Source organism: Colletotrichum truncatum (assembly GCF_014235925.2).
Source record: "Colletotrichum truncatum strain CMES1059 chromosome Unknown Contig_0010, whole genome shotgun sequence".
Lineage (NCBI taxonomy): Eukaryota > Fungi > Ascomycota > Sordariomycetes > Glomerellales > Glomerellaceae > Colletotrichum > Colletotrichum truncatum.
The window spans coordinates 1,157,232-1,182,235 of NW_027222407.1; the positions used below are offsets into that span (position 1 = coordinate 1,157,232).

The 25,004-nt window shown below is 51.7% G+C and overlaps 6 protein-coding genes across 6 annotated transcripts; 1 reads left to right on the forward strand and 5 right to left on the reverse strand.

Moving 5' to 3' along the window:
* Nucleotides 1-5,362: 5,362 nt before the first annotated feature.
* On the forward strand, nt 5,363-5,926 carry CTRU02_213761 (uncharacterized protein; the record flags this gene model as incomplete). Its single annotated transcript, XM_036732918.1, has 2 exons — nt 5,363-5,493; nt 5,563-5,926. 2 exons carry the CDS (start codon nt 5,363-5,365, stop codon nt 5,924-5,926), a joined length of 495 nt encoding a protein of 164 aa, XP_036575343.1.
* A 690-nt stretch (nt 5,927-6,616) lies between these two features.
* CTRU02_213762 (Cell division control protein 48) lies at nt 6,617-9,384 on the reverse strand (the record flags this gene model as incomplete). Its single annotated transcript, XM_070206123.1, has 6 exons — nt 6,617-7,197; nt 7,254-8,745; nt 8,802-9,051; nt 9,104-9,159; nt 9,229-9,295; nt 9,332-9,384. The coding sequence occupies 6 exons, from the start codon at nt 9,382-9,384 to the stop codon at nt 6,617-6,619; spliced, it is 2,499 nt and encodes an 832-aa protein (XP_070060155.1).
* A 1,153-nt stretch (nt 9,385-10,537) lies between these two features.
* On the reverse strand, nt 10,538-11,019 carry CTRU02_213763 (uncharacterized protein; the record flags this gene model as incomplete). Its single annotated transcript, XM_070206124.1, has 2 exons — nt 10,538-10,886; nt 10,961-11,019. The coding sequence occupies 2 exons, from the start codon at nt 11,017-11,019 to the stop codon at nt 10,538-10,540; spliced, it is 408 nt and encodes a 135-aa protein (XP_070060156.1).
* Nucleotides 11,020-13,191: 2,172 nt separating this feature from the next.
* Nucleotides 13,192-15,513, reverse strand: CTRU02_213764 (DFDF domain-containing protein; the record flags this gene model as incomplete). The annotated part of the gene is made up of 2 exons (XM_036732921.1): nt 13,192-15,341; nt 15,402-15,513. 2 exons carry the CDS (start codon nt 15,511-15,513, stop codon nt 13,192-13,194), a joined length of 2,262 nt encoding a protein of 753 aa, XP_036575346.1.
* Nucleotides 15,514-16,429: 916 nt separating this feature from the next.
* CTRU02_213765 (mitochondrial dna helicase) lies at nt 16,430-19,164 on the reverse strand (the record flags this gene model as incomplete). Its single annotated transcript, XM_036732922.2, has 2 exons — nt 16,430-17,436; nt 17,490-19,164. The coding sequence occupies 2 exons, from the start codon at nt 19,162-19,164 to the stop codon at nt 16,430-16,432; spliced, it is 2,682 nt and encodes an 893-aa protein (XP_036575347.2).
* Nucleotides 19,165-20,055: 891 nt separating this feature from the next.
* On the reverse strand, nt 20,056-22,071 carry CTRU02_213766 (uncharacterized protein; the record flags this gene model as incomplete). Its single annotated transcript, XM_070206125.1, has 1 exon — nt 20,056-22,071. One exon carries the CDS (start codon nt 22,069-22,071, stop codon nt 20,056-20,058), a length of 2,016 nt encoding a protein of 671 aa, XP_070060157.1.
* Nucleotides 22,072-25,004: the final 2,933 nt, after the last annotated feature.

Genomic DNA, 25,004 nt, shown 5'->3' on the forward strand with positions numbered 1-25,004 from the left:
CTGCAGCTGCAAACAATGCCTCTTTGGCCCACTGTCTTCCTCCACGTTGTCAACATGGCTCATCTTTGACATGGCCTGATCTGTCTTCGGGATCAGAAAGCCAAATAGTGTGTCACACTGAGAGTTCATGATGTTAAGACGGAATACCCAAATGCCTGGTGTCACAAGGCTGAGACGTCACTTCAACACAGCATATGCACCCCGTATGCAAAGTTGCCCTGTTTAGGGTCTGGGGAAGCATGGCTCGTGGGGGATGGCAGCCGGAGTGGGACTTCCCAACACACCAGAAGTGCCGTTGATCCCCCACATCGTGACCGTCTTGTCTTGAGCCTCAAATATGACGACGATGCTTTCTCAACGACCATTCATCCGGCCCTCAGTTACAACAAAAGCGAATTGTCAAGAAAACGGCGAGCTAAAGTGCTTTCGATAAGATTTTCAATGAACAAGATCCAGAATGTCCTACCTGGCAATCACATGATCTTGGCACCACAAGTCAGTCTACAAGACAATCCACACAGCAGCGAGTCGGATGATCTAGCTTTCAGCCATTCGGATGAGATAACCAGTCCTATTATCATCAGCCTTGAACTTTAAGGGCTTTGATATCGCCCACGACCGGCCTTTTTTTATTAGTAGCCGGATACGTCGGAAGGCTAGATAGTAGGGCGTGACTCTACTGGCTCATCAGCACTCCTTGGCAGACATGTTTTATCAGAGTAATATCAGGAACGGCTTCCAACCGTTTGACGTACAAGGCTGAGGCATATTTTGGTCTGTTTCAGCGACCGAGTTTTCATGTCATGATTTACACTTTCTACATTGAAACATTTGCCGGTTAGCTTTTTTATTTTTTTTCCTCAGGATGTCCAGCTACCTTGCGCAATAGCCCATGTTAAGGGTGGGCACCCAAGCATTATGCCGGATCGGTGGTGTCCATGGTACAGAACTTACGACGGGATGTACCCGAGCTATTCGGTTTCTGGGATCCCAGTTTCCTGTCAAGGGGCAATGGGAACACGGCATGGGATGAACGTGTGCGGCCGCCCAGCAGGAAGCGTAGCTGGCTGTAGGCACGATGTGCAAAGCATATCTCGTGATGGAATCGAGGTCCTTTTCGTGTGCATATGTATGGGCTGTGTCACCCACCCCCTTGCGGTATTCACAGTGTTGGTGGCTTGGTCTCTGTGTGGAACACTCGTGATTGGTGTTCTTTGCTGACTCGGTCCGTTGGTAAGTATTACATTTGAGACTGTACGGTCCGTGATGCCGGCACCAAAGACCAAGATTGCTGGCGTTGATGGGTAACACAATGACAGTTACATTACCTCAAGCAGTCACGAGTGCACCAAAGCTATTTTGGAACGCCCTTTCTCCATCATAATGCACAACATTGGGATTTGCGCATGGGGGACGACGCCATGTCTTGGATGCCATCGCCGAGCTTGTTACGCCACCCCCCTGCAGTCTCCAGAATAGAGGTTGTGTAAGTCGAGGTTCGTAGTAAGCTTACAACTACTTTGATCAAGCACACCCATAGAAACCTGTCTTCAAGGCTTTTGGACGCCATTGTGCTATTACTGGAGTTGAAGTTTTGTAAGTGAGAGGAGAAGCTCGTGAAGCTCCTCTACGATTTGTAGACCTAGGGGTAAGTATGCTATGGCCACCACCTGCATGTTGCAAAGGCCTAGATATGCCATAGTACCTGATACACCACGAGGTAATTCTACATCTAGAGGTTTATAGCAAATACCGAATCCGCTTAGCAACGGCCCACATGTTGTGTGACTGGGGCGGCTGACTGATGGCGGGATGCCAAGTATCGTGTCGGAAGACGAGGAACGACCCGAAGCGGTAACTCTGGGCATTGGTTGGAATGTGTGGTGGTTGGGGGCTGACGCTGGAACAAGACAAACGACTTTTACCGTAAGAAAGCGGGGGGTGAGTGAGAACAGAACTACGTACTTGGAAGTAAACCCGCTCGCTCGAGAGTGGAATATCCGTATGAGGCACTTTTAAGTCTTGGCTGCTTGCCTGTGCGACTCCAAAAAGGTCAAGTTGATCCGGCATATGTTGCCTTAAGCTCAGAGATAGGAATGTTTACGAGGGAAAAGCTGAAGGGTAACATGACAGGCCGAGGGGATAGGTACCCGAGGATAGGAAAAAGAAAGCAACAAGGAGGACGGTGACACCTATGAACTGTCACTGCCAACTCAGTACACTTGTGTGCCTGACAGAAGTCAAGCCAGGTCCCGACAACGGCTCCCCCGCCCCTCCTTACGAGTAAACGACTTGACGGATGGTGCAACTGAACGTTGCATACTTGGATCTGACACAAGAGTATTATGGTGCTTACGACCACCTGGTCATAGGATCAACTTCCTGGCGGGAGGAAGATCGGCATCATACTTTACATACATTATAAGTAAGGTGCTTCAAGGAGCGCTTGGGGGCCCGGCCTACTTAGAACGGATTCCCGGAGACGAACCGCGCTTGTGGTTACGATCTTGAGAGACAGCCCACCTCTCCAAGCACACACCCCCCAGCATATTCTTTCATCAATGCAGTTTAATTGGGTTTCCCACCTTCATAACAGACGCCCCTGATTTGCTTCGACGATCAAGTAATTCATGCGGCCAAGCTGGACGTTGAACAAGCAAGGGCGGGTAGTGGCCGGGGAACACAACAGTCCAGTCACAAAATCCCACGAGACCCTGCAGGATGCGGTGCTTATCCTTCCCACACCTCAATGATAAAATAAAGATGGGATGGAACGGGACGGGATAGGACAGGATGAAACGGGAGGGGGAAGGAGGGAAGCATGATAAACAAGAATGAAAGCCACTCCGTGGAACTCTCCAGCTTCACATCATACATATTTTGCGCCCACATCGAGCTAAAGCTGTCCGAGAAATGGGCCTGTGGTACGGTGTACCGGCCGGGCTTGTCGGTGTTGGCTCACTAGGTACCTTGGGTAGCAGTTAACCAGACCTGCATGATTGGGATAGTAGCGGTGAAGGGGTCGGTGTATTACAAGTTATATCATTTCCCCCCCTGGGGGTTGGAGGGGGTCCCCCGCTTGTCTTATCGCATACTGGGAACTACACCAACCAATACGAAAAAAGGGTGTTGCTGATATTAAGCCCTCGGGAAGCCTATCCCAACTCTCCCTAGAACAATGAGATTGGTCGTGCGTATGTATGATGTGACCGCAACTGCAAGACACCTGGGATTAGAGAATTCGTCCGAAGAAGCATTGGGTTAATGTCTTGTGACCCCGTTGTGAGGCATGTTAGGATCACGTAAACTTGCGATCCGGCCGAATCGCGACTCACCACATGGACGCCACTTGGAAGAATTTTGCCCACTTCGATGCACAAGGTGAGATCGGTAACAAGAGACATGGTTGCTTTTGCTGTTCTACGCCCAGCCTCTGTGCCGCCAGTGGGAACGCAATGGAGGAAGTTTAATTCTTGGTTTTGGTGCACATCGGTGAGTCGGGCTGGCTGCGGCGAACTGACCGACATGTGGGCTTCCACATGGAGCGATTCCGACGCAGCAAAGCGGACGCAACGCACTGGCGCTTGCGTCTGCATTATGCCCATTTCCCTTTTCAACCAGCGAATAAGAGGGAACAAGAAAATGATTGAAAAGGTTCCAAGGGGCGGGAATCCAAACCCCCGGTCACCGGCTTGGAGGGGATGCACCAATGTGACCGGCTGATCTGCCTGTGTGGTAGGGTGTTACAGCGCCGGGCTCGGCTACGGGAGGTTGGGCTGCATGGCCACGATACTTGACAGACGTCCAATCTGCGAAAATCACTTAATTTGATTGCATATGGGCCTGGAACATCAGCAGCTCGAGGGAACAGTCTAGATGCCTATAGCCTGTCTGACCTGAGTACGGTTTGAATCCTTCTCGGAAGGGATTGTCGCTGCGGGAGTGCCCGTTTCTTGTGTGCTGTTATCGGTTGTCTGCCGCCCGCAAGGTGTAAGTTAGCTCCATGCGCGGTGTGGTCATGCCCCCCTTTTGTCGCGGCCGGGGGACGGGCCGGAGGATATCGGCCGTTTGGCTCTTCGATGGAGACGTCAATGTATTTGCTGGTGACGTTGCCGACCGTGGCCGCCGCTGCGGGCGGGGCGCACCACACGTCGCAGCGGCGGAAGTTGGTCTAGACCCATACTTCTCCTTTGCATGCTATGTATATTGATACTGGCGGTTATATGAGCGGTACGTCAATTGTACTTTTGATGAACTTGCGGTGGACTTTACTGGGGACAGGTCTTCTTGACACGAGTAGTGACACCGGAAGTTGAGTCAAGGCAGAGTTGCTCGGAAAATCGATGACGGAGACGAGACATGCCCTTGCTACCTTTTCCGCGGACCCGCAGCGATATGTGAGCTGTCAACAATCGATAAGAAATCTTCCGATGACAGTACTGTGGCTACAGGACTGGAAATACGCTGAAGTTGCTAGAATACGTAAAATAATACACATGATCGAGATGCATCTGTGTCATCTGCATCGCGACATTTGTAAATGAACTTGAGTTGTGAGCTAAATGGCAAAAGGTTCTTGACTGTAACCTAAATACTTGACAGGATGTCTTCCTCACTGTCTGGCAGTTAAGGTAAATGCAACGCGAGACGAGGCCCAGTACGACAGTATATGGGCATTGAGAGAACTAGCAAAGCCCCGATAGCTTGGATGAAATGGGATGAGATGGGGGTTTATTAGAGTCCAATGGGGTGTTCAACTGAGTGAGATCTGGTACAGTTATGAGTTTAGGGCAGTTGGTGAGGTTTTGCCGCCGTATCAGACCTTTTGAGAAACTGCCATTTTCAAGGTGGGGTTTTGGGGGCTTTCGGTCTGTGGTTGTTGCAAAGCCCGTTCGTGATGACACACCGCCTGCCTAGTTTGGGCACTCCTGCATGATTCAGCCTTGCGCGGGAGATCGCGAGTGAGCTGCTAAGCTTCCAGGTCCCAAAAACTCAGCCTTGCCACCAGAATTACCATCTACAACGACGAAAAAGAGCCAATTCACGCGAAAAGTTTTATGTGTGAACGATACAGACCACTTAGAAAGATTCACGTAGCGTTGAAAGTAAGATTCTTTACTGCCGATAGCACGGTTCGGGCACTAACAAAAGCGCACGTAGAGTTCCAATCTGCTTTCCTCACACGAGTAGCCAGCCGCTCGACTGCCGTGCTTCCTGCGACCAAACTAGGAAGCTCTTGACAAGATACTGTCACAGTCATTTGAGGAAGCTCTCTGTTGGAGCATACATTTCTCTGCCGACTCCCGAGAAGCCTTTCAAGCGATCGCTTGGAAACCACTCTACACAACCTCAGATCATCAGAATGTCGAGCCAACCGCCTTCAACCCCAGTCAAAGTGCCGCCCTCGGCCGCAAATCACTCTGCAGCAACTTTAGATCCTGAACTCCGGTCACAAATCAATACATTACTACTAAAGGATGGCCATGTCACGAAGTAAGCCAGCACTTCCGTACCATTTTCCTCAGTCCTCTCTGTTTCGCAAGACTAACGCCGCTCCACCAGAATCCAGGAACATCTCCTTCATAGTCTCCATGCGAATCAAGCAAATTGGCCGACCATTATACAGAACCATGCCCTGAACCTTCTCCGCACGGGCGAGGTCACAACATTTCCAGCACTACTCAGCCGTGTCCTTGACGACGTTCGCCAGGACACACTGAACCCACCTGCCACCTCTGCCTCCCCATCCACAGCTAAGACCAACGGCACAAGCGACAAGGATAAGAAGACCAACGGCACCTCTGCATCCGATCCCAACGCCCCAAACAACCTGGCTATCCCGACTGCTGTTGTCGAGGAGGCTATCAAAGTTACACGCGAGAGTTTAGAGGCCGTATGCGAGATCGATGATGCAAGTGGAAGTTGAGGCGCATGAGGGCGGGTGACGAGTGTCAGTTCACGTATGAGAGGTCGATGAAGGTAGATGAAGGTAGAATGGATAGAGAGCTTGCAAGGGGTAATGAATGACGACTCATCGCTGGTGTAGTGGGTAGGAGATGAGGAAAAGGCTGAGTTGAGCGAATACCTCAGTTATTGTTAACGAAAGCCCTCTGATGCCGCCAAAGACGAGTGTGTGGCTTGCATCGCATGTATGTATAAAATTTGGATTCGGGCAATTGGGATTGGGCTTCCTAGTTGAGCGGAAGAGAGCATACGATATCAAGTTTTTAGACAGCCAGCCAAGAAATGACCCCAAATACAGGCTGACATTACCTCCGAACAATACAAGGTTGATGGGTGCTACCACACACATTCACAGGACAGACGGCACCGAAATCTCAAGCTCTACCAATGCTTGTTAATATGCACCTTTTCACTAGCTGATTAGCCGTATTCACCATGTTCGCCTGTTGTTGTCATGAAAGATTTGTTATCAACTTTGCATAAGACTACCTGTCTACCAACTCCGTCCGCCCCCAGATTTCCACCTACAGGCATGGATGTCTGTGACCCGGTTCATCATCTGTTCATTTGATGATGTAGATGTATCGGAGAGCAAGAGAAAAAACTAGAATACAAGGCCCGGCCAGCATTAAGTGGCAATCTAGCCCACCCTTTAGTCGTAGAGATCATCATCGTTACCGGCGTCACCGAAGTTGTTAGCAGCCTGGTTGGCAGCAGCGTCACCCTCGGGGAACTTGAAGTACGCGCCAGGGCCAGCATTCTTCATCTGCTGAGCAAAGGCCTCGTACCGGCGAATCTCAACATCACTGACGGAGCGACGAGCCATCTGCATAGCCTCCTCGAAGTGGCGCTTGGTAAGCTCAGGGACGGGGTCTTCCTCATCCTCATCCATAGCTTCCTCGCCAGCAGCCTCGCGAGCCTTCGTCTTGGCAATGTCGGCTGTGATAGCCTCCTTAATGGCGAGCTTGACGGCACGCTGGGTAATGAAGCCAAGATCGGCACCAGAGAAGCCGTGAGTCTTGGAAGCAATGAAGTCAAGGTCGACATCAGCAGCAACAGGAGTCTTGCGGAGCTGGGCCTTGAGGATACCAGCACGAGCAGGTTGGTCGGGCAGAGGGACGTAGATGAGGGAGTCCAGACGACCGGGACGGCACAAAGCAGGGTCAAGCTGCTCAGGTCTGTTGGTAGCACCAATGACGAAAACGTTCTTCTTGGAGGTCATACCATCCATTTCTGTAAGGCTGTCAGCATGCAAACCATATAAGAAACGCGGAATAGAGGGAACTTACCAGTCAGAAGCTGGTTGACGACACGGTCAGAGGCACCGCCGGCATCACCAACGGATCCACCACGAGCCTTGGCAATAGAATCCAACTCATCCAAGAAGACAATGCAAGGAGCGGCGGCACGAGCCTTGTCAAAGATGTCACGGATATTGCTCTCGGACTCTCCGAACCACATGCTGAGAAGTTCGGGTCCCTTGACGGAGATGAAGTTGGCAGCACACTCGTTGGCGACAGCCTTGGCCAACATCGTCTTACCAGTACCGGGGGGTCCGTAGAACAGGACACCACGAGACGGGGAGAGACCAAACTTGAGGAACTTTTCGGGGTGGTCCACAGGGTATTGGACGCTCTCCTGCAGTTCGGCCTTGACGGTCTCGAGACCACCAATGTCTTCCCAGCGAACATTGGGAACCTCGACAACGGCGACCTCGCGCAGGGCGGAGGGGTTGGAGACACCGAGGGCGAAACGGAAGTTCTCCATGGTGACACCAAGAGAGTCGAGGACCTCGGCATCGATGGTGTCCTCATCAAGATCGATGAGGTCCATCTTCTCACGGATCTGCTGCATGGCAGCCTCAGAGCAGAGGGCAGCAATATCGGAACCGACGTAGCCGTGGGTCTCAGCGGCAATCTGCTCCAGGTCGACATCGTCGCCAAGCTTCATGTTCTTGGTGTGGATCTGGAGGATCTCAAGACGACCAGTAGGGTCGGGGATACCAATGTCAACCTCGCGGTCGAAACGGCCAAAACGACGCAGGGCGGGGTCGATGGAGTTGGGTCTGTTGGTGGCCGCCATGACGACGACATTGGAACGAGCCTTCATACCGTCCATGAGGGTCAGGAGCTGAGAAACAACACGTCGCTCAACCTCACCGTTAGTTTTCTCACGCTTAGGCGCGATGGAGTCGATTTCATCGATGAAGATAATGGCAGGCGAGTTCTTCTCCGCCTCCTCGAAAGCCTTTCGCAAGTTGGACTCGGATTCACCAGCCATCTTGGACATGATCTCAGGACCGTTGATGAGGAAGAAGAAAGCACCAGTTTCGTTGGCAACAGCTCTTGCCATCAACGTCTTACCGGTACCAGGGGGTCCGTAGAGAAGCACACCACGAGGGGGCTTGATACCGATAGACTTGAAAAGCTGGGGATGGCGCAAGGGAAGCTCGACCATTTCACGAATCTGAGCCATCTGCTTTCTGCAGCCACCGATGTCGTCGTAGCCAACCTCGTTCAGGTTGTTCTCTTCCTCGTCACGCTGAATAGGCTCGCCCTCGCAGTGGATGACTGTATCTTGGGCGACAATGCCATACTCGGGGGGGTCGACCTCGACAACCTTGAATTCTACTTGTCTCATACCACCACGGACGATGAAGAGATCGCCCTGGCGGACGGGTCTGTAGGCCTCGCGGAAGTAGGGAGCGAGGAAAACGTCGAAAAGGGATCCGGTAATGCCCTCAACGGTGTCGGCAATAGGAAGAACAGCAATGCGCTTGGCCTGCAAGGGAGTTAGAATCATGGCTCAATGGAAAGCCCTCTGAAGCTGATACATACGTATTTGATGTCTGGGCAAGGGTGAATAGTAATCATGTCACCATGCTTCACCCTCAGGTTGTGGCGAACGACACGGTTGATGCGAGCACTGCCGTCATCAAGCTCATCATCAGCAAGAACGATCAGGACGGTGTCCTTCCTCTTCTTGCCGCGCACAAGCACGGTATCGCCACGGAAGAGCTGGAGAGCCTCCATGGTGTTCTCGGAGAGGGCGATGATAGAATTGTCATCGTTGACGGCATCAGTAACCCTGTTCCAGTCAGTTTGCGAACATTGCCCCACGTCATCCACAGCTCACGTACATCAACTGGTTGGGCTTCTTCTTCTTCTTGAGGATAGCGGTCGCAGTATCATCTTGCTGTTTGTTTTCCACAGTCAGTATCATCATCGTTTGCCGAGCGGTTCGTGGAGAGCTGGGGGGACAAACATCCTTGACCTCGGCACCGGAGGCATCCCTAATAGTTATAGTCAGTGTCATTCTTTCCAACAACTTTCGCTCCTCTCAGCAGGAGACATGGCTCTGTGCTCACATCAAGTTGACCTTCTTCTTGTGCTCGGCGGGCTGTTCCGACGGAGGCGCCATCTTGATAGTTTGTGTTGTGACGGATTCGGATCCTATGCAGCTGAAGAGGTGAGGTGGGAGGTGGGCTCGTCAGCGTAATGTGGGGTCAGCTGTCGATTTGTAGGTTTTCCGTAAGAGCAGGAAAACAGGAAGGAAGGACAGAAATAAAGGGTTTATATTCCTTCCTTGTGATGTGTAATGGGGAAAGGGAATTTCGTAGATCACGGAGATAGAGGTGGGAGGTTAAGATGGGAAGCTGTGGTTTCGGAGAACAAGGTGCAGTAAAGGCCAGCAGTAGAGGTGACGGGAGGCGGCAATCACTGGGAAGCGGTCCCTGGACGACCAATGAAATCATATAGTGGGGCGGATTAAGTGGTCTCCGGTGGTCTCGTGGCTTAGGTAAGGCGATACTCCAGGGTTGAGTAACTGGCCCAAGCTCTATGATTCAGGTGTCGTCAGGGCAGTGGAAAGTGTTGGAAGCTTCCACTCTTGCTGACCTTGAGAGCCCCGTAGGCAGCCTTTGGCCACGCACTCCAGGCACTCTAGTAGCCAGTTGGTGTCGCACGCACGGCCACGCACTTGCTACACCGGACCCCACCTTTCAACTCGCTTTTCGGTACCTTGCCTTATCGCCTTTTGCATTAGTGAGCTTTTATCGGCATGGCAATTTACACACCTTTGCCTCACCGAGTAGTACACTACACACTATGGATCCTTTTCCCCTCTTGTTCTTCTGCCAGCGTGTCGCCCTTGTCGCCTTAGGCTCACTGTTCCTTACCTTAAAACCACGGCAACCTTTTTAGCATGTCGGCGAAGATAAACAGCCCATTGAAGGACGGAACTAGCGAGCGAGTTCTTTGTTTATTTCTGCAACAAATGGACCAAAGGAGCGGCTTAACCAACACATCTTAGCTCAGTCTCAGTTTAGAGAGGGGGAAAATGCCATCCACACCACCCCAGAGACTCAACAGAGGCGACGGTTGATGCATGCGGCGGCAAACGAACGACAAAGCGGCTTCATGCCTGCTGCAAACATAGCGGACCATTCCCTCCACCATCCCTTTTCTAGCCTTAGAACGGACCCCTGGAGGCGAGTCATCCGCCTAATGCTCACCCCCGAAATTCCTGCGTTACCATTGTCCCCGGTACCGTTCGCCATCTCATTAATACCCAATCAAGCAGCAAAGGTCCGATTATTCATCGCCTCCTGCTGGGAAAGTGGCCATGTTGCCACTTTCTGCCGCCATCCAAGATATTTGGGGCTTGCTGCTGCCGTCGAGTGGTCGAACACATGGAACGCGTCTTGCGCCGAACGCATGGTCGGAAGCAATCTGATGTGATGTTCAAGAAGCCCGAGCCCGAGGATGCCGACTCCGGAGCGGGGGCTACCGGCCGCGATCCGCTCGGCGCGATTATTGGTTTGCAAAAATGCTTCGAGTAACCAAGGGGTTGCCGGGTAATTGTTGATGCGATGTGCTAGACTGTGGTCATGGCTAGACATATCTGCATGACTACGCATCGGTCTCAGTATTGTGTTTGTGAATTCCGACACTGGCCTAGTACCGACCCTGCAACCGAATGAGGTGCATGTGCTTACCCGTGAGACTGCCCCGCGGCGTTGGAGCCTACGTCCACGTCGTCGGACTTGAAGCTCATCTGATGTCAAGATGTTGTTGGCCTTGTGACTTGTCGGGACGGACCGAGCTGCTGTCGAACCAACTGTAATGATGGCTTTGGCCGTTCGTCTGTTCGTTATTCTAGAAGAATGCAGCTGCCAGCCACTGCAGCTTATAAGTGCCTACTTTGAGAACACAAAAAGACGAGCGCTGCTGGTCGTAGGCACGCACCGTTCGTGATCTCTTATACTACGCCAAAGAGACCGATCACTTGCAGAGGCTCGGCGGATATCCCGGTGGCCTCCCGCTATTTCCTCCCTGTCGGCGCCCAAACTGCCGGTACGATGTGGTCCATAGACGGGCTCGGAAAGAGGAACGCTGCAAGATTGCTCGCGTGTGCTTCTCCAGCCTTCTGTACCGTTGGGGGCCAAGGATTGGATCTGTCTGCCTTAGCAATGCCGTGTGACACACACACACACACACACACACACACACACACTTACATCCCCTACTCTATCCTACGACATGGCCAGCCTGATGATGTTGAGAAGCTTGTTTGTTTCTCAGTCGGTCCCATTTCCTTGAACTTTTCTCTCCCTTCCGTAGAACTATGTTGTCGTCATAGGGTTTCTCTGCTGCCAAACTCGAGATCTGACACGTCTAAAATCGGATCACAGTGTTGACGAACTCTCTCGCAAGGACCTCTTCAACCGTCATCTCATCAAGGAAGGAAACTCGAGACCCTGGCATTCATCTTGAAAGTCGATAATCCCAATCTGGCACGCTAGCAGGGCTTCTCATGGCACACTGACGAGATGAGCGAGCCACCCAAGCGGCTGCCGCATCCACAGCCCCAGCCATGACCTGACTTATCCCACAGAATGGTTAACCGACCATCATAGCATCATACAGATGTCGGCGCTTAGCGCTGCTGCCGAATTGTTCTAGAGCTGCACAGCCCCTTCCATTTGCTTTCCTGAAATTCTAGCGATCGTGTAGGTCACTGCGCCTGCTGTCTTCCCTTCAGGCCGGTCCGCCGAGATTATCATGCCTTTGCCGGCCGTAGCTACATAGCCTTCTTCCACAGCTATTTAGTCCTATTCTCACGATGCAAGTCCAGTAAATATGCATGGCGACGCCTCGATGCAGCCTTAATTTAGCGAGCTCATACCCCAGTGCTCCCGATTCAACCAACAAGAGGCAGGTTGCATGCATAACCTGTCACCGTCGTCAATGTAGAGTCGACTGTTCTCCCAGTCCATCCTGTAACATCCTCATCGCCAATGTCCGAGAATTGCGTTGTCCACCTCGTCCTCGTCCTCGTAGTAGTATAGCAAACAACGCAGCCTGATATGTATGTCCAGGGGTTTTTACACACAACTATTCTTGCTTCCTGCTTCTATGGCCCCCACCCCCGCCAATATCCGAAAGCTCAGCTCCACGAGCTGTAAGCACTAAACTATCCACTATTGATGCTGTGCTTGCGCCGTTTGGCCCCCGAATAATATGCTACCTCTGCCCTGCAACAACCATGTCATCTCTAGATCCTAGAAGAAATAGTAACGTGACGGGTAAAAAGTGAAGGTAACCTAACCTACACTTTACGGACCGGAAGCCGATTCTCAGCCTCTTGGTTACCTCCATCAACCCAAACAGAGCAAGTTACCTTCTACCTCAATCGGCCGTCCGGGGATCCAAGGCTGTGGTCTTGGCATATCGTAGCTCAGAGATACAGTAGAGTTGGCTAACGTTACATCTTGATGGCTCTCGAGGCAGGCGTGGTCGAAACTAGGCTCTTTACTCCCGTTGGCGCTGTTATGGATTTGGTCCAATGCGGTTCACCCTCTTTCTATAGGTCATTGTATGCCATTGACTGATACCGCGACAATGTAGTATGTTCTCTTTATGCGAGAAGTAAAACAAACTGGTGAGTTGAGGTGATATGATCATCGCTCGGTGATAGAAGAAGCCGATCATATTCGGTACCAAAACGCTGGGCTAAGTATCTTAAAGTCTTTGCGCCATCATATGCAATGATGCAAAAGCCCAACCTCAAACTCCTCTTCCCTCCAGTACGAAATCTTCCAGTCCTAGGGCCAATGAGAACGCCCTAATAATGCAATATGTAAAATGAAGTATCGCTTTTATAATCCGCTTCCCAAAAATATCGATAGCGCTTTTGATCCGTTCTAAGTTTCCCAGAAATATCCATTTACTCCTCCTCAACTACAATCGGCTGATAACGCATCTGCAGCACCCATTTATTGTCAAAGTCAATGCCTCTTCGGATTTTAGTGCCTGCTTTCTTCCAGACGGCGGCACCGAGACCCATGTCGGCAATGAACAGCTTCCAATCCTCGTCCTCGGTGACAGCGCCTTCCGCCTCAGAGTTTCGGATACTGGCCGGATCCGATTCCGAGACAGGTGCCATTGCTTCAAGTAATCCCTTCTTTGGTGCACCCATTGCAACAACGTATCGTGGCTTGACATACAGACGACCGCCGTCGATGATGCTAACCTTACCAGTCGACGGATCAATACCAGTTGGAACGTCGAGTGCAAGCACAAAGGCTTCGTTGCGGTTGGCCCATTCGATCAACTCGTAGACGGTAGCTTGGTCGCCAGTCCGCAACTCCTCGAAGGAGATTGCCAAACCCAACAGGGCGTCGATGATAAGCGTCACCGAGGTCGCCGGATTCGAGGATGACTTGCGTAGCTGCTCGAAAAGTTCTAGTTTGTTGTGGACGCGGCCTCCGAAGTTTTTGAAAATTCGGATTTGTTGCCGCATATCCTCAAGTAGATCCCGCTCGCGCTCAATGCCAACCACACAGACCAGAATATTGAGGCCCTTGTTGCGAAGATGGCGAGCCGCGGCAATCGCTCTGATACCAGACTTGTTGTTGCCGGCAAGTATAACGATAGTAGCAGCAGCAACTGGATTGTCGCTGGGAGCGTTGGCCCCGCCGGTCCCGAGACGAACCTGAATCGCTGGATCTTCCAATGCCCTTAAGGTCACTTCTGCGATGCCTCGCCCGGCGTTCTCGGTCATCATGTCCTCCGTCAGCCCAATCTCGTTGGCCGCAATGTTCTCCAGGTTGAGCATCTGCAGGGCGGAGACGGTTTCTAGGCGTCGATTTGATGGCAAGAGATAGAAGCCGGGTTGAGTACCATGCTGCAGAGAGTTAGTACCAGGAATACTTTGTGAACTATTCTGACGAAGCAACGCTTGGGATTGTCTATTCAGACGTACGCTGGAGTTAACACGATTCAGTGGCTGACTGGTGAGTTGCGCACTCGCTTTGCGAGATTGCGACCTCCTTGCAGCCCCTGGCTTGCTCTCGGCTCTCCGATTACCCTGAGCACTACGGGCATCACGGCCACTTAGTCGGTCAGCTCCATTCACAGCGTCGTCGGCTTCGCTATTCCAGAAGTCCTGGTTCGCCTTTGACGCCGCGGGGGGCAAATCGAGCACATTCTCTGTGTAGTGCAAGTTTTTGCCGCCTGCAGTTCCTGGCTTAGGCTTGCGGTTGTGTGATACCAGCCTGTCCGCCTCATCTACCAAGTCTTCCTTGCGCATCTGGTCGAAGATGGTACGCTTGTCGAACTTGGCAAGACTGCCTTCGAAGTCAAACTCACCCATTTCCTCTGTAACATCTTCAGATGCCCATCCGTTTTCAGGAAGATCCTTTTTACCCTTAACTCCCCGCTTAAGGGAGTTGAAGGGTTGGAATGAGGGAGAGCTCTGCAATATCGGTGTCTGTCTCCAGCCCTTGCCGCGATTGGATGGATTACCACGGGTTGGCGTACTTTCCTGGACAAGCTCCTCGGAAATGCCATTCTTCGAGGCCTTCGCCTTCTCTCGTCGCCTATTCTTCTTCTTTTGCGACGGGCCTTGTATTTCGTGTGCATTTTGTGCTACCGCGTCATCGTCAACGGCGTATTGCCTTGTGGCTGTAGGCGTTGGCTCGTCCACGTACAGTTCCTGTAAAGTCTCGCTGATGCTTTGGCTTGGATCGTCGTTCTTCGGTCCTCCTAGCAGGTGTGCGGCAGCCAGGACCCCGGGCTGCCCTGGTTGAGGGTCCCTCGCCAGGCCCGCGCTCGACTGAGATATTACTTCCGGTAGGAGTTGGCTCTCGCTACCGCTTCTCACGCCAGAGCCAGGCCTTTTTCCCATACTGAGAATCGCGGGGTCGGCGAAGGCCGGCTGCGCGGGTTGGTTGACCACAGGAGCAGGAACAGGACTGACGCCCGGCGCCGTAAAGGTATTAGGCGCAGCGTCGTCTTTGAACTCGGAAAGTTCAAGGATGTTGGCAGCATCGATCATAATTCTGGGGATCCAGTGGTTTGTGCCTACGGTGAAGACTGCAAGTGGTAATTGTTAGCATGTTGCGTCCCCTCAGATGGATGAGGTCGACGACTTGCCGTTCGCCAAAGTAAGGCTGGCGCCAGCTTGTATTTCACTAACAGTGCCTTTCAGCATGGTGCCCTCAGGCTGCCGTAGCGTCACCAGCATTTGCAGGCCGATGAACTCCATCGCGACAGTTGCGTCACAGCGCCCAAATGCTGAGTCGTAGGGTGTATCAGACTGCACCACTCTAGATTTGCCTTGGGCTCTGTGGTAGGGAGAGGTAGCGCGGGTATCTTTTGGTTGCAGTTTGAAATATTGTGCAAGTAGTCAAAGAATGTGGCCGCGGAGTTTGTGTCACGGAGCGAATTGGTGGGGTTCAATGATGCGGTTGAGGTCGGGAGATAAATGTGCGTCGTGATGGAGAATCAGATAGCTCTTTCCCCCAATTCCCCCTCGGACACCATTTACTGACTGGGTTTAGGTCCCCTTAACTTTTTCTTGGCCCAATTCTTATCGATAAGACTGGTGGCTAGGAAACCAGGGTCACGGGGATATTGGTCGATTAGTGGCGGGTAGCTGGTGCAGTAAGACCAGATGAACGTCATGGGCGCAAGCTTCCCGCCAAGGTACATTTTAGCGTCTTGGGGTCAGTACCTTCCAGCACCCAGTGGAGGGAACCACTCGAGGGTGCAGATGTGAGCTGCTGTACAACCAACATCCCCTGAATTCGTCAAGACCGCCGAGACGTCATTGTCAACATGCAGCCACAAAAGTTTCAGTGACTATCTGCTTGTTCATCCACTATCGATTTTTGTGATGGAGTTCCGCTAATTGAACAATGCACACGTCGCTCATTGATGGAGAAATGTGCTGTTGTCTCATGATGTCTTGTGGATTGCGTTTAAAAAACAGAGCAGAGGCGGTTTTTATCCCCGAATGATGGGCTCCTCAAGAACTAATACAGGGGCGTCGAAGCCTAGCACTAGCTATTTCCAGACCTTAAAGTGAACCTCTACCAAACCTTGCCGGGGCCATTTGAGCCCGCTATAGTTGATCTCCTTAACGCCATCAAATGCCTTGTAACGTGTTCGTAACCCAAAGCTCAATATCCGTAGCTCGCCATGGCCTCCTCCGCGTCATCGAGGTCGATCACTTCAACGCCTTTTTTGACAAACGACTGGGTTTTTGAGTTGGATCCTAGAGTTATCCTGCTATCCTTCGTCTCGTCATCTCTATGTAGGAAGTCGGCCATGCTGGGCGGTTTTTTGGCGACGGCCTGCTCAGCACTATACAGCTTATTGTAGAACTGTATGACTCGAGGATGGGCCATGACTTTGTCTTTCTGGAAACGTAGCACCTGCAGGCCTTGTTGGCAGGTCGCTCGACTGAGCGCGACATACGCCTGGCCTTTCTCAAATACTTTGCCGAGGTCAACTTTCACCCTTTCGAGCGTCTGCCCCTGGGCTTTATGGATCGAAAGTGCCCATGCGAGTATCAAAGGGAGCTGGCTGCGACTAGCTTGCACCTCTCCCGTTGGCGTTTCGACCTTCCAGTCCTCCGGGACGCAAAGAATAGTACGAGTAGAGCCGTCTACCGCGGCAAACTCAACTACCGGATACTCAATCGTACCCTTTGTGGCTTCTTCAACCTCCCTGCTGAAAGCCTTAATCTTGTTCTTGAGCTTTCCTTCATTGTCCATCTCCACGTCGGATCCATAGTCCGTCATATGCCAGGACTCAAAGCTGCCCTCGCTCATGAACCGAGTAACTTTTCCAAGTGAGCCGTTGACAAGTGTCTCATCCATGTTCTTGATCAACATGACCTGGGCCCCTACTTTCAGTTCGAGAGCTTTGGGGGCCATCATATTTTGAAGCAGCCTGTCACGAATAGTCGGGTCCCCAGAGTCAGCTGCGTCGTAACGGTAAGTCTTTCCTGGAAGGTTGCGCAGCCGGCCTTGGTTGGCGTTCTCAACTTCATATCTCGTAGGGAACAGCTCAGTCACCTCCAACCCATCATCGGAAACAATGGGCCGCGTTAGCTTTCTGAATGCTTGGACAGTTTCTTCACTGATTCTGCCCAAACGCATCTCATTAAGCATGTTGGCGAAGACTAACCTGGTCAGCACGGTTGACAGTACGATATACTCTCTTTATACAACTCACCTGGGTCCCTCTGTCGAAATACTTGTGTTAATCCGATCGTGTGATCGATTGCCGTGTTCCATGTTGCTGCCTCGAACGCAAACTTGGATTCTCTTGTCTTGTCACCGTCAGGAACTGGGGGAAGTTGGAAGAAGTCTCCTGTGACAACAAGCTGGATGCCGCCCCAGGGCTTGCCATTATTTCGTATCGTTCGGCCAATCTGGGAAAGTTTGTCGAACAGTTCTCCGTCAACCATTGATACCTCATCGATGATGAGTGTTTTAGTCCTGAGCCAGCGGTTCTTGGCCTTAGGGTTACGTCGAATCTTTTTGACCAGCGTTGGCACATCGTCTTTCCCAAGACCAATTCCGGAGAAGCTGTGCAATGTCTGGCCACCTATGTTGCAGGCTGCAAGGCCGGTAGACGCGGTGACGGCCAATCTCTCTGGATCTCTTGTCCACTTTTTCTTCAGTTCTGTGATGATTGACCTCATCAAAACAGACTTTCCAGTTCCTGCAGGGCCTGTAAAGAAAACGCTCTGACCCTTGTTAATAACGAGGTTCTGTACATGTTTCTGCTCTTTAGTCAGTGCAATCGCCGACGCCTTTGGCTTAGACAGATTGCTCTGTGTAACCTCTTTCCTCATCTCATCCATGGTCCACTCGCCATCCATGGACTTTTTGGCTTGGTTCTTGAGATTTCTCTTTTGCTCTTTAAGAGCGCTGGCGGTCATGTTCCAGGTCTCCTTCTTTTTGGGCGCGGGTGTGACTCCGCCTGGCGCCCAACGTGAAACCTCGGGCTCATCCTCCTCTTCAACATTAATTATATCCTCCTCCTCAACCTTCCAGCTGTCTGGAAGCCGTCGCTTCTTAGGTTGTGGAGCTGTGAAGGACTCTTGCTGTTCAAAGGAGTCGCGCTTAAGAGATGTCTGAGTAGACACTGCCCGATCTGAGTTGGCACGTGCCAGTTTGGGATGAACAAAATGAGAGGCCGGCGATGAGGACCAAGGCAACGGTTGGGTCGAGGGCAGTTCGGCATGTGACTTAGAGGCAGGCAGTTCAGGTGCATGTACCACCTTTACTGGAGGTTTGGGAAGCGGGGGCAGGGCTGAAGGTGCCTCAAAGTCAAGGTCAAGATGGTCATCGTCGCTGAAATCGTCCTCGGCGAAGTATACAGCAGGTTTTGGTTTTGTTTGCGTGTCTTGGCTAATCGCAGTATCTGGTTCATCTCGAAAGGAGTCGGATCGGGAGTATAGTGAGGCGAAAGATTGGCCATTGGGTGCGGAGATGGGATCCAAGGCAGATCGGTCGCTACTTGCGAAGTGTGTAATACTCGCAGTTCTGCCTGGCGGTGGCCTAGTCGGGTTTGTTGTCGTCGAGGGGTTTCTCGCGGTCCTCGCCGATACAGCCGCAGCAGTGACAGGCTGGCTCGTCCTCTTGAATTGGTTCATAATATTGCCATTCTGAGTGGCACTCGGGCTGCTCGAAGGGAACAACTGCTTGGCTAAATCATTCTTCGTAGGAGGAGGAGCGTTGGCCTCGTAGGCCTTTTTCGCTCTGGACAACATTGAATCTGGATCTAGATCCGGATGGGGGCCAGAGGTGTGGACATGAGCAATTCGGATGGCTCTCTGAATAGTTCGGCGGAGTATCGGCGAGGATCCAGGATACAAGAGGCTGGTTATTCCAGCCGGCATCCAAAGGGGTCGATTGTTGACATTTGTCGTAAGCGTCGTTGGTAGAGAGGGCGTTCGTTCCCTTGTCGCAAACTACCAAAAGGAAAGTTTGGACCCAGATTACCCAGTCGCAAGTGTGGCCAGCCAAGGAGGCGCGCCTCGGCGCGTCGAGGTGTGATTTTCGCGCTAATGTTGAGGAGGGGCAATAAAGATAGCTGACTCATCGAATTGGTCTCTACAACTACAGCGTATACATACACCAACTGTACTGAGACGCCCATTCCTGCAGTCTCCTTCACAACATAATTAGTATGCAAACACTATTCTTTGAAGCAGTGGTTGGTCAGTTCGCAGTTGATCCTAGATATCTCGACCGGTAAACAGGAATGCTACGCCGATTGTAAGCCTCAGGTCTACATACCTGCACCATAACCTCCTCCATTTATTTACCTAGGCCAGCACGGCCAGGCAGACTTTCCCATTTGAGCCAATAGTGTACTGTCTTGTTGTCGTTATTGGCTGATATGTGCCCACGTTCACGGCGACTCCTCCTTCCCGCATACTGAATCTGCGCCTCGCTGCACTGTCGTCGAGTTGACTTGTCTGGAATACCTGCTCGCCTCGCCTTGGGCGCTCGATCACCAACAGTCGCAGATTCGGCGACTGTTGTTTAGGCAGAATGGCTGGCAGTGCTCATTCGTGACTTGCCACTACTTATGAGAGCGCTCGCCCTCCTTAAAAGTGTTGTCGGCATGACAGGCTTGTCACAATGCCATCACTCCCCATTCTGTTTCTGGCAATAATCTTTGTGAAAACCGATGGTTTTCATACTGACTTTGTATAAAAGCTTTTTGATATACACAATGCCACCAGCTGCGGTACCAACAAGAAAATACAGAAACCGGAAGCGCATTAACCCCGATATCCCGCTGGGATGAAAGAGTTTCGCCTCGTACCTCGCCCAAGAGAATCAAACGGATTGTCAAATTGAGATTGCGCCGGACGCTCCCGAATCCTCATGTAGTCTCGAGCAGCTTCTTCCTCATATGTTTCTGTAGGGCCTTGTCGGTAATATGAATCTCTGTCAACGGACGGTCGACGGAACCGCCTCTCCATATGTCGGCGGTTTCGCCTTTCAATCTCATCCCTTTCCGCCGCCAATTCCTCCTCATAGCACCGCTCTTCTTCAGTACGGACCTCGCTTTCGAGTCTCAGACGTCTAATATTGTCAAGGTCATCCTCATGTCTTTGACGGACCACCTCTTGAGGACCTACTGTCCTGAAACTGACATCCCGCTGGGTCACCCGAGCTGGTAGTGTAGTTCGACGACGGTTCAATATGCCAACCAGAGGATCCTCGACGTTGTCAAGCCCGTATGCATCCGATCTGGCTGTTAGCCGACGAGGTACGAAGTTTTCTCCGCCAGTAAAGTCTCGCCCAGCAGGCATCGGCAACGCCGCAGGGGAAATCGGAGCGGCAATCGCTCGCCCGAGGGGAAATTCTCTTTCGAGAAGGTAATGTTCCCCACGATCATGTTTCGTATGATGGCGAGGTGCCTTGAGTCCGTATTCCTCTGGCCGGCCACGACGGCGGCTACGACTATGGCTACGGCTGCGGCTACGGCCTCGACTGCGATGGCGGCGACGGCCATGCCTGGAACCCGACGATCCAGTCACCGATGAGTCTGGTGTATCTTCCGTATCACTCCAAGAGGCGTTCGAGGAGTCAGTGCTTCTGGAACTTCTTGAACCGCTTGAAGAGACGTTGTAAGTCTTTGATTTGCCCTTCCTTGGGTCATTGTGAACTACTTTGACCACGGTATTGGGATTTTCACCAAATGGTGGACGAGCAGGTGGCATGGGCGGGTGAAATGGTTGTTGTGGTGGGTGAAGGCGCGCTTGATGCATTTGTTCCCGTTGCTGCATTATGGTTTCTGATTGGTGCCGCTCTTCTTGAATTTGTCGCTGGATCTGAAGTTTCCGGGCTTCATTATCCCTCTGTCGGATCATGGCCTCTTCGCTTTTCTTGCTGCGGTACATATCCAAAGCGTTCTCTTCAAAGCGAGGTTCTTTCTTGAAGTATACTATTACGGCCACCGTTTCGAACAAGTTCTTCTTTGACTTGGAGGTAGAGGATCTCCCTTTCGCAACCACGACCTTCTTCGCTCCCCTGTCAGCCATGTATTGCTGATACTCAATGGAGTCCTTATGCAGTTTTTTCAATTTAGAGCTGATCTGCTGTAGAGTAAAGCGATACCGCTTGTCGTTGTTCCGCGTCTCCAGGGCATTCTGTGCCTTTTCGATTTGGAGTTGTTGAGCTGGCGTAAGGTCCGTCTTCTTTTGCAAAGCTGTTTTGCCTTCATCGTTGAGCTCACGAATGCGACGGATGATGTCTTGTCTGGACAGGTCGCGAACCTCTACTCGCCTCACGTTCTCCCAGGTTGGCATAACTGGGTAACCTTCAACATCAATCTCGTTGGGATCCTGGACCTTTTCGAAACGATAGACGATATATTCTGAGAGAGCTTCACGCGCGCCGGACTCAGTCATTCGTTCGCCCCGGAGATCAGAAACCTCGATCAACTGTCTTTGGCGCAGATCTAGAGGAATTTGCTCACGCGGAGGCTGTACTGGCATCTGTTGCATTGGCATTTGCTGCATCGGCATCGGTTGGGGCTGCATATGGACTATAGGAGGTGGAGCTCCTGGCGGTGCTGGCGGTCGACCCGGAAAGGACGCTCCCATAGGGGGCCTCCCTGGAGGGGGAGGAGGCCCTGGCCTGGCACCAGGAGGCCCTCGTCCAGGAGGCGGAGGTGGAGGAGGAGGGCCGTTTTGCGGCATTCTTGCTCCCGCAGGATGTGGTGGTGGTTGAGGAGGCGGCGGCGGGCCTCCTCCTGTAAGATTGATAACTCCTGGTGGAAGAGGCATCTTGAGTATGAGTAGTGCGGCAACGTTTGGAAACAGAGAAGAGACTCGGAAAGTTAAGGCGGAGGTAAGTGTTGGTTATAAAGGCACGTTCGACATAAACTAATGCGAGGCGAAAGTGCAGCGGCAAGAGAGGAACAAAGTGCGAAACGAGGAAGCTCGTTTCCCAAAAGAAAAACACAGATTGACTTAAGACCGAGAATGTTGATGGCAAAAGTGAGGCGAACCACTGCTCCGCAGGGGGGGTATATGAGACAAGAGTTGAAGAATGAAGAGGGTGTGAAGGTGTACTCTCTCGCTGCCTTTGTCTACGCGGAAGATCGCAGACTACAAGGCTTAATAACCAGTTCGCCGGTAAGGTTGATATGGCACCCAGAGCTGCCAAAACAATTATATGACCAACGTAGGTTTCTTGAAATTGAACCTAACTTTGAAAACGGAAGACGGAGGCATTCTCTATCGATGAGAAAAGTGACCGAAGCAGAAGCGGAGAAGTCAACTTTTAAGAAGCGGCTATCAAATAGAATACGACCCTTGCCATCGGGAGAACGTTTCTCGCTACCACCATCGAACCTACCCAAAGACGTTTGGAGACACCTCTTCTATCGGCCGAGCGAATCCTCGCCAGGCAACCATTTCCATCCTTGTCGGTGAGATAGTGGTGGGCATCGCCGCTCACCTTGTCTCGGCAGCCTGGCCTTTGAGAGCGGTACTTTCTACGCCTAAAAATCCTTCGAAAGGAGTATCGTCTTCTGCTGGCAAAAACACACAAGCAGTTGCGGCTTCCACTCAGCAAGACACAGACTTGTGCTTTACAAGCTTAGCATAGATTCAGACTTTGGCATTTCTCAATACCGGCATCGCGTACAGCCTGGGAGCCTGTCCTGGGACTTAATGGTTATCAACCGTTTGTATGAAGGACTACAGACTGAATGGGGGATTTCTTTTGAAATTTCTTCTTTCTTTTGTCTTGCTTATCTCCTGTGTTTTCAAGGTACCGACTGCAACCACCTACCCCGCCACTAATTCGCCTTGTCCCGAGATGGGCGGGATGGTACATCCCGACAAGATCACCTGGTTTGCAACAGTCCGCAACGAGGCAACCAGCCAGCTGGACAACCATCGCAGCGAAAGGCTCACCGAAGCCTTCTGTGCCTCCTCCTAGAGCCAAGGGTGGTTGCGTAGTGTTATGCACACTTGCGCAGACGGCATGGCGAATAAACGCAACCTCAGGCCGACATACATAGCCTCCTTAATTGGGTTTAGAATTCTTACACTTTTTGAGGCGCATTCCTGACCCCAAGTCGACACCCTCTTGGAGTTGATCTGGAGGCCTCCAATTGGCAGAAGACGAGTATCAACTGACCAGACAAGGTGAGCCATCTTCGACTTGCATGAGGGTTACAGAATAGTGTATTTTTCCAGCCAATTACCCTCCCACGCCATGATTGTCTGGGTAATATTCTACCTGCCCTCGGTCATAAGATGGGAAACCATGTAAACGACGATCGCTGTCGGTCAAGAACCCAGTAATGCACGTCTTGCTGCATTGCGCCCGTCATCACCGGGGAACGGAGAAGCTCATCTCTTCTCTGATTTCAAGCACAGTACTGTGTTCGGCGCTGCGAGATGGGGAGTGGCCCCTTGCTGTGCCTCGCAGCACAACTCGATCACAAAGCTCTCGCAAAGTTGCCGAGAATTGCCTGCGGCGCATATTGACTGAAGGACATGAGGTTTACAAGCCTGACACGATTTCGTCCGCTACACTGCTTTTACGGCATGCCTTATCTGTCCGTCCATCTACAATGACGGCACTCCAACTCTGCAGATCTGTCATATTCGGCATCCGCCTCATGTGGACGACAACGGATGAGACAAGCGACTATCGGTCTCAGTCGTCACCGCAGAGCCGCACTTCGACAGGTGTCAGTAGGCGCTTGTACTTGACGGCTCGCTTGGCTGCCGGCATTGTGTATGGAAAGTTAGATGGAGCTTCAGCTCCAGGCCTTTTCTGAAACGAGCCACACCAGAAGTCGAGAGAGTAATTGTCTTGGATGCAACTACGCCTGACTGAGGCAGACGTGGGCATCACCACAGTCGATGGGGGTCCAGAGACCACCACGTTCCAGTGGCTGCATACCGTCCAGGACGCTGATCCGCGACTGAAATATTTCATCAGAATGCTATCTTACAAGTGGAGTACACAAGCACTTTCTAGCTTCGGCGCTGCTTTCGGGTCCCATCATATCCCTCACCGTAGTTCTTATCGTATAGATTCGACCTTCCTACTTTTACAGAGTTTTCAGCTGCAACAAGTTACTATGCCAATGGATGGTTGCATATCAAGCGTTTTGTATGCCTCATCCGAGAGGGCATGCTAAACCTCTTAAGGCTGCTCACTTCATGTGCCAATCGCCTGTTCTAGGACATCAACCCGCCCAGCATTCTCACAAGGACGACCTGGAGCCTTCAATAGATATCATGCGAAGCAAAATGCTTTCTGGTACACAAAGAAAGCTATCTTGGACACATTTATTCTACCGACTCACTCGGAGCCTCACTATTCGTCAATGACAGTGGGCGGTGTCAGCATGCCAGCACTGAACCTGATTTTTCTTGGTACAGTAATCTCAGATGGTTGATACGCTCTCTCGAGATAGACCACTGCCTAAACATCCAATACTTCGAATAAATCAGATCTAACCTGCTTCTAGAATGCCGTCACTGGGTATTTTCGCCAATCGATTTTCTCCCAGAAGGCGATCGTGCGCCGTCGGTGAACCTCACAAGAGGAATATGTTTAACTCCATGCACCGAGGATGCCGCACCACCCATACCACATTCGTCAGGCTACGCCCGGCCAAGCGGTCAGCGTCGTAGATGGCGCGAAAAACATTTCTGCACTTTGGTATTGATGGCTTGCGGGTTCACCCAGC